The 12,634-nt window shown below is 43.0% G+C and overlaps 1 protein-coding gene across 4 annotated transcripts in view; it reads right to left on the minus strand.

The window, feature by feature from the left end:
• Positions 1-11,396, minus strand: part of Cog3 (component of oligomeric golgi complex 3) — a 90,461-nt gene extending 79,065 nt beyond the window's left edge. Inside the window, exons 1-2 of one of the 4 annotated variants that reach the window (XM_063274435.1) lie at positions 10,608-11,390; positions 3,025-3,171 (exon numbers count right to left, since the gene is read on the minus strand). In XM_063274435.1, the coding sequence (XP_063130505.1) occupies positions 3,025-3,171; positions 10,608-10,979 (519 nt within the window). In that variant the 5' untranslated portion in view covers positions 10,980-11,390. Of the gene's footprint in view, positions 1-3,024; positions 3,172-10,607 lie in introns of those variants that run through there. The other 3 variants (XM_063274434.1, NM_001012157.1, XM_063274437.1) reach the window with 3 other exon arrangements.
• Positions 11,397-12,634: the final 1,238 nt, after the last annotated feature.

Genomic DNA, 12,634 nt, shown 5'->3' on the forward strand with positions numbered 1-12,634 from the left:
ATCTGTACTCTTCTGGTGTGTCTGAAGAGAGCTACAGTGTACTTATATATAATAAATAAATAAATCTTTAAAAAAAAAAAGACAGCGACGATGTACTCATATATGAAATAAATACATTTAAAAAAAAATGGTGAGACTATAAACTTGAAAATCACATAGTAAATTAAGAATATTGACTTTGGGGATAGCCCAGTGGTCAAGAGCACTGGTTGTTCTTCCAGATGACCTGATTCAATTCCCAGAACCCACATGATAGCTCACAACTGTTATAACTCTAGTTTCAAGGAATCCAACACCTTCTTCTGGCTACTGAGGGCACCAGACAGGTAACTGGTATGCAGACATGCATACAGGCAGTACATCCACACACGTAACATAAAAAGGGAAAGTGAAAGAGAATATAGACTTAAGGTTTCATCTGCTCTATACCAATGTTATAAGAAATTATCCATTATTTAAAAATAGATAAAAATCTGGCGGTGGTCATACATGCCTGCAATAGCAGCACTCAGAAAGCTGAAGCAAGAGGATCGTGAGTTCAAAGCCAGCCTGGGATACACTGGGGAAGAGAGGGGAGGGGAAAACAGAAAAGAAAAACAAAACAAGTAAGAAAGTTAATTTACTTGAGAAATTTGCAAATTCATGTGGCAGGGTGATGATAAAATTGTTTTCTACTTTAGCCAAGTATATTGGCACACACCTGTAATTAGAACACTTGGGAAGTAGAGACTGAAAGATCAAGAGTTCAAAGTCAGTTTGGACTACATCAGGAATACAAAGCCAGCTTGTACTACACAAGATCCTGTCTTGAACACAAAAACAAAAATAGGTTCATAGCAAGTTAATTTTTTGATAGAAATAGTTATACCAGGATATACACTCTCCAAACTTATCTGGCTGACACTTAAAGTGAGCAAATTTTATCATATATAAATCATAACCAACATATCAGATACTTCAAACTTTTAAAAAAGAGTGTACAAGTGTGAATTTAATACAGGTTTTGATTCACAGAAGGGGAACTTCTGTGAAAGGAGAGAAGGGAGAGAGAAGAGTGGGTAAGAGTGGAGCAGGCTGGGGAGGGCAGTGAGGGGAGAGCACAGTACAGTAGCATCAAATCAAAGGGCCATGCTGAAACCTTCTATTTTATACACACTGATATGGAAAGGAAAAAAATGATGGCTTCAAACAGCCATCAAACAGTCCAATAACATTCACAACATCGTTCAAAGCCACCTTCGCCAGTTCTCAAAGTGGGAGTCAATGTCAGGAGGATACAGGCTTTTCATCTACGTTGGCTAACAGTTTCCAAGCATTCACTGTGTGCTTGCTACACACTATATTTGCATGTGTTATTTAATTCTCCTAAAACCATGGCAGATAGGTATATCATCCTCAGTTAATAGACTCAGAAACTAAAGGCCTGAAAAGGCAAATAATTTGCCAAAACTTACAATGATGCTAAGTAACAGAGCTGACTTGCAGACGTGAGTCAGCCTAACTCCAGCTGGTAGTCTGACTATAGAGCAGGAGCAGATGTAAGTAGGCCTAACTCCAGCAAGAGCAAGCATAGGTCAGCCTAACTACAGCAGAGGCAGATGAAGGTCAGGCTAACTCTCCAACAGGAGCACAAGAAGGTTGGCCTAACTACAGCAAGAGCTCTCCTTTGCTTTGTTTCGCTGCCTCTCATGACTCACAACGCATGCAATTCAGTATATCTGCTTATGTTTCAATTGAAAATGCCTCTGCTTTAACGCTTTTTTTGTCTTTGTTTTGGTTTTAAAGACACAGCATCACTATGTAGCCCAGGATGCCCTTGAACTTGCTATATATCCAGGCTGGCCTCGAACTGGTGATCTTCTTGTCTCAATGAGCTCTAACTCTCCTCAACTACTAACCAGACTCAAGCCTGCATAGCTCCCAGGATCAGAGGAGATCCAGTATAGGCAGGGTGGTATAGGCATAGATAGCTCTAATTCTTACCAAGTCAGAAAGAATAAACAGGAGAAGATCTATAGAAACTACTACACATTTAAGTTTGTAATTAGCAATAAGGAAATGCCAAATGAATGCTAAATTACTGTAAATAATTATAAAATTTCATCTAAAGAAAACATTTAGATTTTTAAAACAAGTAGAGAAGGATTTTTGCGTATCTAGATGTATGTACATATTTATAATGATTTATTATCTCTAATTTTTTTAAAAATCAGTATGAATGCTTTGCCTGTGTGTGTTATCCTGCAAATGTGAGAAGAGGGCATCAGATCCCCTGGAACTGGAGCTAAAACAGTTGTGAGCAGCCCAGTGTGGATGCTAGGAATCAAACCTGGATGCCCTGAAAGAGCAGCCAGTGCTCTTAACCACTAAGCCATCTCTCCAGCCCTGGGAGATCTAGATCTTATGCTTCTTTATCTATTGCCAATATAATTGGGCAATGCTGCGGTCTGAATGAGAACAGCCTCCACAGACACATAGATGTGAATGCCTGGTCACCAGGGAGTGGCATATTAGGATGTGTGGCCTTGTTTTAGTAGGTGTGGCTTTGTTAGAAGTGTGTCTCTGGGGGTGGGTTCTGCAGCTTTGGACCCTCAAGCCAAGCCCAGTGTATCTCTCTTCTGCCTGCCGATCCAGATATAGAACTGCCAGCTCCTTCTCCAGCACCATGTCTGCCTGTGACATGCTATGACAATGACAGACTAAACTGAAACTATAAGCCAGTCCCAAACAAATACCTTCCTTTACAGGAGTTGCCAGGTCATGGTGTCCCTTTACAGAAATAAAACCCTAACTAAGATAGGCAATAAGGTCACTTAAAAAACACTCAAAACTAACAAGACTGTTGATGCTAGCGCCCTTCGGGGTGTCTAAGCTTTGATATCACGTTGTCATCTGCAAGTGTTCGGCCATGTTCAGATATCCTAGGAGATACAAGTGAATTATGCCTGCACTGCCCTCTTACTTCAGCCTGTCTTGAGACACCAAGAATAATCCAATGTCCCCAGAAAAAATGGTACCATTTACCTGCTGTGCAGTCTCAATTCTTTCTTCTTCCATTCCTAAAGATGTGAAGCCCTTTAAGAGGACGTCTTCTGTAGATTCAGGCACTACAGCAGTCAGCTCAATGGGCAGCGACTGGGATGCTAAACTGCATACATCTTCAATTGGGAGCTTGAAAAAGAAAGCCACAAGATATTTAACTTGAACTCTAAGTCAATGCAATTGTTCCTATCTTGTTTTAAAAAGAACAGAATATTTCCTTTAAATTCTCTGAGATCAGGAAATTTTGCCCGGCAGTGGTAGCGCATACCTTTAATCCCGCACACAGGAGGCAGAGACAGGCAGATCCCTGTGAGTTTGAGGCAGGCCAGCTTGCTCGGTCTACAGAGCAAGTTCCAAGACAGCCAAGGTTACACAGAGAAACCCTGTCTTTAAAAACAAAACAAAACAAAGAAAATGGCACACAATACTAACATCTCTTCAGGATAGATGCTGCTCGTAAGATATAAGGAGGACGCCAGTGTCCCTCAGGAGCAAGGTCTTACTGTTGAGTCAGCTTCTAAACAGTGGGGAGGAATCTATGTGGAACCACACACATTTTCTCATGTGAACCTCTCTAAACTACCACTAGACAAAAGGAAAGCTTGTGTGCTGTTGTAAGTAGTGTGTTCTCTACAGGATCTAACACAAAGGCCTGCCCAACCAACAGAATTAACAAGTCACAATCAGTAACCCACAAGCTGCCTCTTCCTACCACCCCCATCCATGGTATAGTATACCTCACCTCCACTGCTGTTCTGTGAGATTCAACAACAGAGAAGAGACTAGAAAGAATCTCCCAGCTTTTATCAGTTCCAAAAGAACGGCAGGCATGAGGCTTCCCTGAAACTCCAATACAGCATTCTCGCTCCCACTACTAACACATTTCGACTCTGGTATTAATTTACCTGAAGTCCCAAACCAGACAACGTGCTTTTAGACCTAAAAGAAACTGGAAGCAGATTACAGGGTAAGCAACAGGGCCTACTATTAGGTTCAATTCTAGTGCTAAGCTCATGGCATTTAAAGTCTTCCAACTAAGACATGACTCAAGGCCTTAGGAAACTGTTTTCATCTTTCTGAATGCAGACACTCATCTGAAGATAGGGCTTCTTCTTTAAAGCTCAAAGTAGTTGGGGATTTAGCTCAGTGGTAGAGCACTTGCCTAGCAAGTGCAAGGCCCTGGGTTCGGTCCTCAGCTCCGGGGGAAAAAAAAAGCTCAAAGTAAGCCAGATGCACAAATACCCACTACTAATCTAGAAGGCAGTCTTTGATGGGGAAGCTACATTGTGTTCACATTGGTCTATACACACATGGTAACACACTACAGTAAAGCTTGGTTTATTAAAGCCTCATGCTGATGTACAAGCTGGTGGCATTGGAGAAATTAATGATTCTATTCCTCAATTTCTGCTCTTATCACATACAGAGCCAGTGGCCACACCAAGACTACTGTGAGGACCAAAGAAGAAAGCACTGGCTACTTCAAGTGCTGGCAAACATGATCAGGAAGGTCCTCATACACATACAGGTCAGACTCAGGAGCAGGAAGGGCCCTAGACAAACACAAATGTCTTCTCAGGATATCACAATGTATATAAACTCTTGCTGAAAAGTTGCTTAATCCCTGATATAAAAGTACTGTGGCCCAGCAAGTTAAGGTTCTCAAACTCCACAAAATCTACCTTGAGTCTGAAGTGTCATCAGCAGCTGTGAGCTGCCATTAGGGATTCTGAAGACAGAACTGTGACTGAGATAAACAACACCTGCACCATAGAGCCAACGCAATTAACCAATGAGGAGCTGTCTCCATAGAGAAAGGACGGCACGCACATACCTCATGACAACACGTAAGGCCTGCCAATATAAATACTCAATAAAGCTGAGCTACTGACATTACAAGTTTTCATTATTCCTCCTCATAGTGACCATAGTTCTGTATTATTCTACTTAGAAGCAACAACGGACTAAATGTAGTGGTCCCAACCTACACTGTGTTTTGGGAACAAAATAGTCACTAAGTTGCCTTTGCAGTACCACGTTAGCAGTATAAGTCAGCCCTGTATCGACAGATCGGTTACATAAGAAGTAAAGGGGAAGAATGCATCCAGCTCAGATTCACAAACATCCCAGTAAACATGCAGGCCCACACCTGAATAAATAAACCAAAACGCAGGTTGCTTGCACACAAACCTGCAAATAATTTACAAAGACCTATGCGTTCTTTTGAACTCTTTTATTACATTTATTTATCATCTGTGTATGACCTCCCATGCATGTCAAGAGGACAATTTAAGAAGTCAGTTCTCTTCTTCCACCAGATGGGTACCACAGATGAACTCAGGTTCAATCAGCTTAATCACGAAGACTTTTTTACTCACTGAGCCATCTTGCCAGCAAGCCTAAGCATTCTTATATACAGGTCAAACTGCAGGATAACCATGTAAATTAAACCCCAGGGGAAAGGCTGAGGGGATGGCTTAGGGGTTGCAAGCACTTGTTGCTCTTGCAGAGGATCCGGCCTCCATTCCCAGTGTCCACAAGGCAGCTCACAGCCAGTCATAGTTCCAATTCCAGCTGATCTGATCCCTTTTCTGGCCTCCTAGGCACCAAGCACAAGCATGGAACAGATACATACATGCAGGCAAAGCACTCACACACATAAAATAAATCACACCAGGGGAAGATGACATTTCCAGAGATGATGGAGAAAGAGGAAAGGGAAGGAGAAGCGAATGGCTTAAAAAGACTCTCTCACTGTCTGTTCTGCAAGGCAATGGAAGCACCTGGAAGCCACTGACTTAGGACGCATTCACAATCCACACCCACTCACAGATCCTCCACTAGATCATCTGAGAAAGCATGACAACAAGGTAGTACAGACCTGGAAGACATGAGTGGCTGGTACTATGTGGGAAAGCAGGGCACAAAGCCCCGCCCAGACCCTTCTCCCCAGTGAGCAAGCACCGTGGGGGGAGAGGTCAGTCATAGAATCCAGCATCCCATTTTAGCTGGAGAAGGGAAAAGAAAAAATTCCCACCTGGACAACAGACAAAAACAAGCACACAGAGTCTGCCACCACTAATGAAGAGACGGACTCAACCGTAAAGGCCCACCTCAGGGCCCAGGGGCAAAGAACCTGCCTGAAACGGAGGTTAGACCTGACAACACGAAACTCCCAACTATTTTAGACTATCAAAATTCCTATTTAGATCTTGCTTGGTTAAGTCTTTGTATTTTTTTTAAAAATGTACTATACATTAATATCTGCCATTTCAAATGAGTCCAAGGAGGTCATACACATGTGCTCAGTTTATTGTAAACAAAAACAAGACAAAAAAAAGTTATTTTCTAAATTACTTTACCACATAAAACTCAGGATCTGTGAAAAACTGCTCAAGATGTCCAGATACATTCTATAATCTAATCACAAATAAATATGACCGGTAAAATCACTCAATTTGATTACTTCAAGCACAGATATTAATTTTCAGTCATAAAACCTTGAATTATGGGGCTGGAGAAATGGCCCAGCAGTTAAGGATGCCAGTTCAGGTCCCAGCACCCATCCCAGGTGGTTCACACACCTGTAACTCAAGCTCTAGGGACTCCGGGGACTCCAGAGCCCTCTGCTGGCCTCTATTGGCATTTATCTCATGTACAGAGACAGACAGACAGACAGACACACGCACGCACGCACACATTTAAAAATAAAATCTACATCTAGGCAGGTGGCACACACCTTTAATCCCAGCACTCAGGAGTCAGAGGCAGGCAGATTTCTGTGTTTCAGGACAGCCAGAACTAGACAGAGAAACCCGTCATGAAAATAAAAATTAAAAATAAATAAAAATAAAATAAAAACCTTTAAATATCAGAAGCAAGAGGCTCCCCCTGGTCCCTTTCTTTTACTAACAAGAAACTATTTTCTCTCAAACTAAGTAGGAGGGAAATTATAATGCAACTACCTTAAAGACATAGTGTCTCAGGCTGGAGAGATGGCTCAGCGGTTAAGAGCACTGACTGCTCTTCCAGAGGTCCTGAGTTCAGTTCCCAGAAACCACATGATGACTCACAACCATCTGTAATGGGATCCAATGCCCTCTTCTGGAGTCTGAAGACAGCTACAGTATATTCATATACATAAAATAAATAAATCTTTAAAAAAAGAAAGAAAGAAGGAAGGGAAGAAAGAAATAGTATCTTAAAGAACAAAACAACTTGCTTTTAGCAGCATAAGAGAAAATTATCCCTTTGGGTACCTATGTCCCACTAAGTTCTTTTCACAAAATAGCTGAACTAGAGTGGCCAGTCAGAAGGGGGAGTGGCAGTGTCCCCAGCTTGCCACCTGTGACTTCTCAGAGCCCCCTCCATGCAGTGCCTTGGCTTCAGGACAGAGACACACACCGTCACGGGCAGGAGCACACACTTGGGCTGACATGTTGGGAAGCTGCAGCTTATTACGCCTGTGGCCATGAGCACATTAAATCATCCACACTACGACAAACCACAGAGCACAGCCTCACCGTCTTAGCTGTCCAGGAAAAGACAAACGCCCCTTCTTCTCATAAACCTTTTTTGGGAAATCCTGAACCTGAGAAAGTGACTTTTAGAATCAATCTGGCCGATCCATCCCCCAGTTGAACTGACAACTGTTTAGATAGGGCAGATCCTTGAGGCTGGAGTCTCAGAAGCTTCCAAGGCACCAAGCCTTTTTTCTCATCTTCAGTCTTAGTGACACCTATACTAGCTCAAGATTCTAATCTGTTCTTTTAAAATATTCATTGTTGAAAAAAGATCACATGAATAATGCACTGTTAGCAAGAAGCACGCCCTGCGCGCCCTTTGTGTACACGAGTGCCTTTACACTCACAACTCCCCATGCGATAAATCTCTATAACAAAAAAATAAATAAATGGAAACATATCAAGTTAATTATCATGCCCAAGGTCACATACCAACAAGAAAACAAGTTATGACAGTAAATTACAGATAGATTTCAAAATAATTATTTTAGCACTTTAACAAGCACTAGTTAGCAGAAAGAAAAAGATTCTTGCTGTTATAAAAAAATTTTTGCTTCAACTACAAGAAGTCTACTGCAAATTATTTTTGTTTTATCTAAACACACACACACACACACACCTCCTTTTTTTAAAAAAAGTCAACTTTTCAAGATAAGGAATGTTTTTTAGACGTACTCATTTTAACATTTTTTTTTCCCGGGGCTGGGGACTGAACCCAGGACCTTGTGCTTCCTAGGCAAGCGCTCTACCACTGAGCCAAATCCCCAACCCCACGTACTCATTTTATATGTGAGTGTTTTGCCTGTGTGTATGTATTTGTACCACATGCATGCTTAGCACCCAGAGGTCAAGAGAACTGGTTTATGGGTATATTGTAAGCTACCAGGAAAGTGCTAGGAATTGAACCTGGATCTTCTGCAAGGGCTGTAGGTGCTTTTAACCTCGGGCCATCTCTCCAGCCCCCAGCCCTAAGAGTGTTCTTTTTTAGAAGTAAGAAAGCTGCTTTCTAAAGACATCTTCATGATGTTCACCGAGCATCTGCTGAAGGTGAACACCAACTAAACCACTAAACCATCCCAGTTCCAACGATTATGAAATAATTTATTTTATGAAAATATGAAGCACTACAGAGAAGTCTATGGGAATATGCTAGTTAGATAAATTAATACTGATGCACTCTTTCCCAACAGTAATGTTAAAAGCATGGTAAGGGGGATGGGTGAATCCCAGTCATCCCATCAGACACAGGGAGAAGAGAGCCTTGAGGACATGTCCTTCCGTGATCCGGAGAGATCCCAGAGATGGTGTAAACAGCGCTTTCCTGATAATTCTGAGACCTCCCCAAATACCTGGACTTGTTAAGTCCATCCTCTCCCCAGGACCTGCCTCTTCTTTTTCTTCCAGCTACGACATTATGGACCCAGCTTTCTCAGGCTGGCTTCACGGGTGCATGTCAGTTCTCACCCAAGGCTGTCACCTTCTGTACAAGGCCTTCCCTTCACCTTTAGGTCTGCCCTTACTTTTCGGCCTCCCATAAAAGGACATGCCTCATCTATTCTGACCCCACCACCCTACTTTATTCCCCATTTTCGTTTCTATCCCTAATCCCTAGCCCAGTGTAGGCATGTGGCAATGTGCGTTAAATGGCAATATGAACTAATGGTAAGTATTGGGGCATAACTAAGGAAGGAAAGTGTAAACTAGTGAGATGCCTTTTTACTTTCAACCCTCTGCACACTCAATAAAGATGAAAACTTAGTTCATAACCCTTGGCAGTAATGATAAAGTTTCCTGTAGTATACGTCTCACACCCTGGTTCTATGAAGTCTAGACACCAGTTTCTGTAATGGGGCACAAAAATTATAAACAGACTGGGAAACACATAAACCAGTTTCTGGGCTGAGGATGTAAATCTCTAGTATAGCATTTACCCAACAATACCAAGGTCCTCAGTTTAGTCCCCAATAAAACACACTCTCACTCTCTCTCTCTCTCTCTCTCTCTCTCTCTCTCTCTCTCTCTCACACACACACACACACACACACACACACACACACACTTATAATCCAGAACATAAAACCTAGCCAGATCAAAGAACTTCCCACCTGCTCCTTAGTTTACTTAGGTCTATTTCCTGTATGACATCCTGGAGGTGGGCAGAGAAACACACCTAAGAACACCTATCATTACAGCACAGCACACAAAGGTGCAGACAACGCTTCTAATCACACCTCTAAAGTGTGAGGGCAGAGGTGAAGATGGCAAATCCAATCTGCATTTGGGAAGAATTCCGAATCGTATGGAAATGAATGCTTCCAACATCAAAAATAACCTCCACTGATAAAATAACCCAAACTTCGGACTCGAAACCAGAAGAGCCTGTCAAACACATAAACAATCCAAAAAGAAGTACTCTTACCATTATAACTACACTGAATCACACAAACAGTAACATATATACTGTCCCACTGGTAACTAGAAAACTGTTGACACCAAAACCCAAAGCGCTACTTAATAACTGAGTCAACTTGTAAAAATAATTCTTTTTATTGCTTTGCTATAGGTTAAAACAAATCTCATCTTCATAACCTACAGCAAGAGTTCACAGCTTGGTGTGTGATGGATGAAACTGTTACTCGGGACCAGTTCTGATGCCCACTAAGTGCCCCTCTGTCCCTGGGGAGAAGCCAGCCAAATGACTCCAGGATGCAGTTAACACAGACTAGCTGGACTCCGGAGCACAGCACCCCAGGCTGATAGAGGGCAGGGCATCCTATGACACCAGGACACTATGACACGGGGCCACCAGGAGCAAGAAGCCCGGAGCAAGGCTAAGGCCAACCGTCCCACGCCGCTGGGGGAGGGCTACGCCCTCGCGTGGACGTCCACGCACCCTGGCAGGGCCAGCCGGGGTCGCGAGCAATGCGAGGCTGACAGCAGGACACACGTAGGCCCTCCCGCTGAATCCGCCACGGTGGCTCGGGACTGGCCAGATCCCCGCACAGGACAGGAAGCCGGGAGCAACCCACGCCCTCGCCTCACCTCGGCCGGCACCGGCAGGTTCTCCACTGCCGCCTTTAGCTCCAGCACCGAGTCCGTCTGCCTGTCTGTCAGCGGCGCTATCGAGTCGGGTCTCCGATCCCAGAGAGACAGCTTCTCGCGGGCGTCCCGCTCGGCCGCCGCCTCGGGCAGCAGCAGCAGCGACGCCTCCGCCATCCCCGCCGCCTTGGGCCCCTCAGCAACGCAGAACCGGAGCCCGACAGGCAGAGCCGGGGAACTTCCGGGAGGACCGGGGCTTCCAGCGCCGCAGCCGCGGCGGGGCGGGCCCGAGCGCCCTGACCCCGGAAACGCTTCCACAGCGTGGGGGCGGGACCGAGGCCAGAACAGACGTGGCTTTCGACCGAGGATAAACATTTCCGGTTGGGATATACCTCAGGCTAGAGGGATAGGAGACTCGAATGGGCGGAAATAGGCTTGTCCCTACCGGAAGCCTCTTCTTCAATATCAGTAACTTTACTGTAATGTGATGTTCTGGGCTTTTTTTTTCTAACAAGTTGTAAGTCATCCAACAGGGGAATTGATGAACTCCAAAGATCTTCTCTCCTGTCTGATGGGTTATGGGTGCTTTCCATGTTGACATAGCAACCAAGAGCACAAAGTTTTCAAACATACAACTTCCTCGTTAGAAAGCTAGTTTGTGGAAACACAAATTCAAAGACATATATATCAAACCTCAATAATATCAAAAAAACTGGGAAAAAAAACCCTAAATGCCTAACATTGAAGAACTTGGTCAATAACTGTCGTTCCAAACATGAAACTGCAAAAATTATTCTGCCATTTAAATCATGATACACATTTGAACAGCTAAAAAAATAAGATTAGATCAAACCTACCTAATTGAATAAGTATACTTTGTAAGTATATAAATTGAATATATAAATATAAACAAATATTGGGTAAAAAAAAAAAATGAGAGACAACCTTCAACCTTACCAAAAGTTAAAAAAAAAAAAAATGTTGGGAAAAATCGAAAGTCATCACTGGGACATCCCAGTCATAATTGTAGCAGACAAGGTAAAAGGGTGGATACTGAGGAACTGGCAAAAGTTCCAGAACAGCAGTTTGCATAGTTCCAGGTAATCTTCGCAAGATATTTACCAATAAAAAGGAGGAAGCCAGGCATGATGATACACTCCTGAAAGCCCAGTACTTGGAAGGCTGAGACAGGAAAATTGGAACAACCCAGGCTAATAGCAAGACCTTACCTCAAAAAGGGGGGGATTGAGGGCTGGAGAGAAGGCTCAGAGGTTAAGAGCACTGTCTGCTCTTCCAGAGGACCTGAGTTCAATTCCCAGCAACCACATGGTGGCTCACAACCATCTGTATTGAGATCTGATGCCCTCTTCTGGAATGCAGGCATACATGCAGGCAGAAAGCTGTATGATGTATACATAATAAATAAATATTTTTTAAAAAGATTGACTTATAAAAAGGGGGGAATTGAGGGAATAACAACTTATAATAGCAGATACAACCTTGACCATGTGATCAACTCAACAGCTCTTCATCAGAAAACGCTTGATGTTTTGAGAGCATGATACTACTCCCATGACATTGTTACCAAAAATACAAACCTAATTCTAGTCATAAAAAAGAATCATAAATGGATACCCATCCTATAAAACACTGACAATATTCTTCAAAAAGATCAGAAATGGCTCAGCAGCTAGGGAATGTGCTGATCTTTCAGAAGACTCCAGTTCAGCTCTTAGCCCCTACAACATGCAGCTCATAACCACCTGAAACTTCAGTTCCAGGAGCTCCAAACCCCTCTTCTGGCCTCTCTGGTTACCCACATATATGTGGCACACACACAAACACACATATAAATAAAATTTTTAAATAAAAAGCCAATCTTTAAAAGAATTTCAAAGTACCACAAAATAAGGAATGACCAAGGAGCTGTTATATAGGGGAGACTAATGAATAATGGCCTCTCATTGCAATGTGGTATCTTGGATTGATTCTTGGAACAGAAGAAAGGATAATTTTGATGAAACTATAGA

This window comes from Rattus norvegicus, chromosome 15 (genome assembly GCF_036323735.1).
Source record: "Rattus norvegicus strain BN/NHsdMcwi chromosome 15, GRCr8, whole genome shotgun sequence".
NCBI classification, from domain to species: Eukaryota; Metazoa; Chordata; class Mammalia; order Rodentia; family Muridae; genus Rattus; species Rattus norvegicus.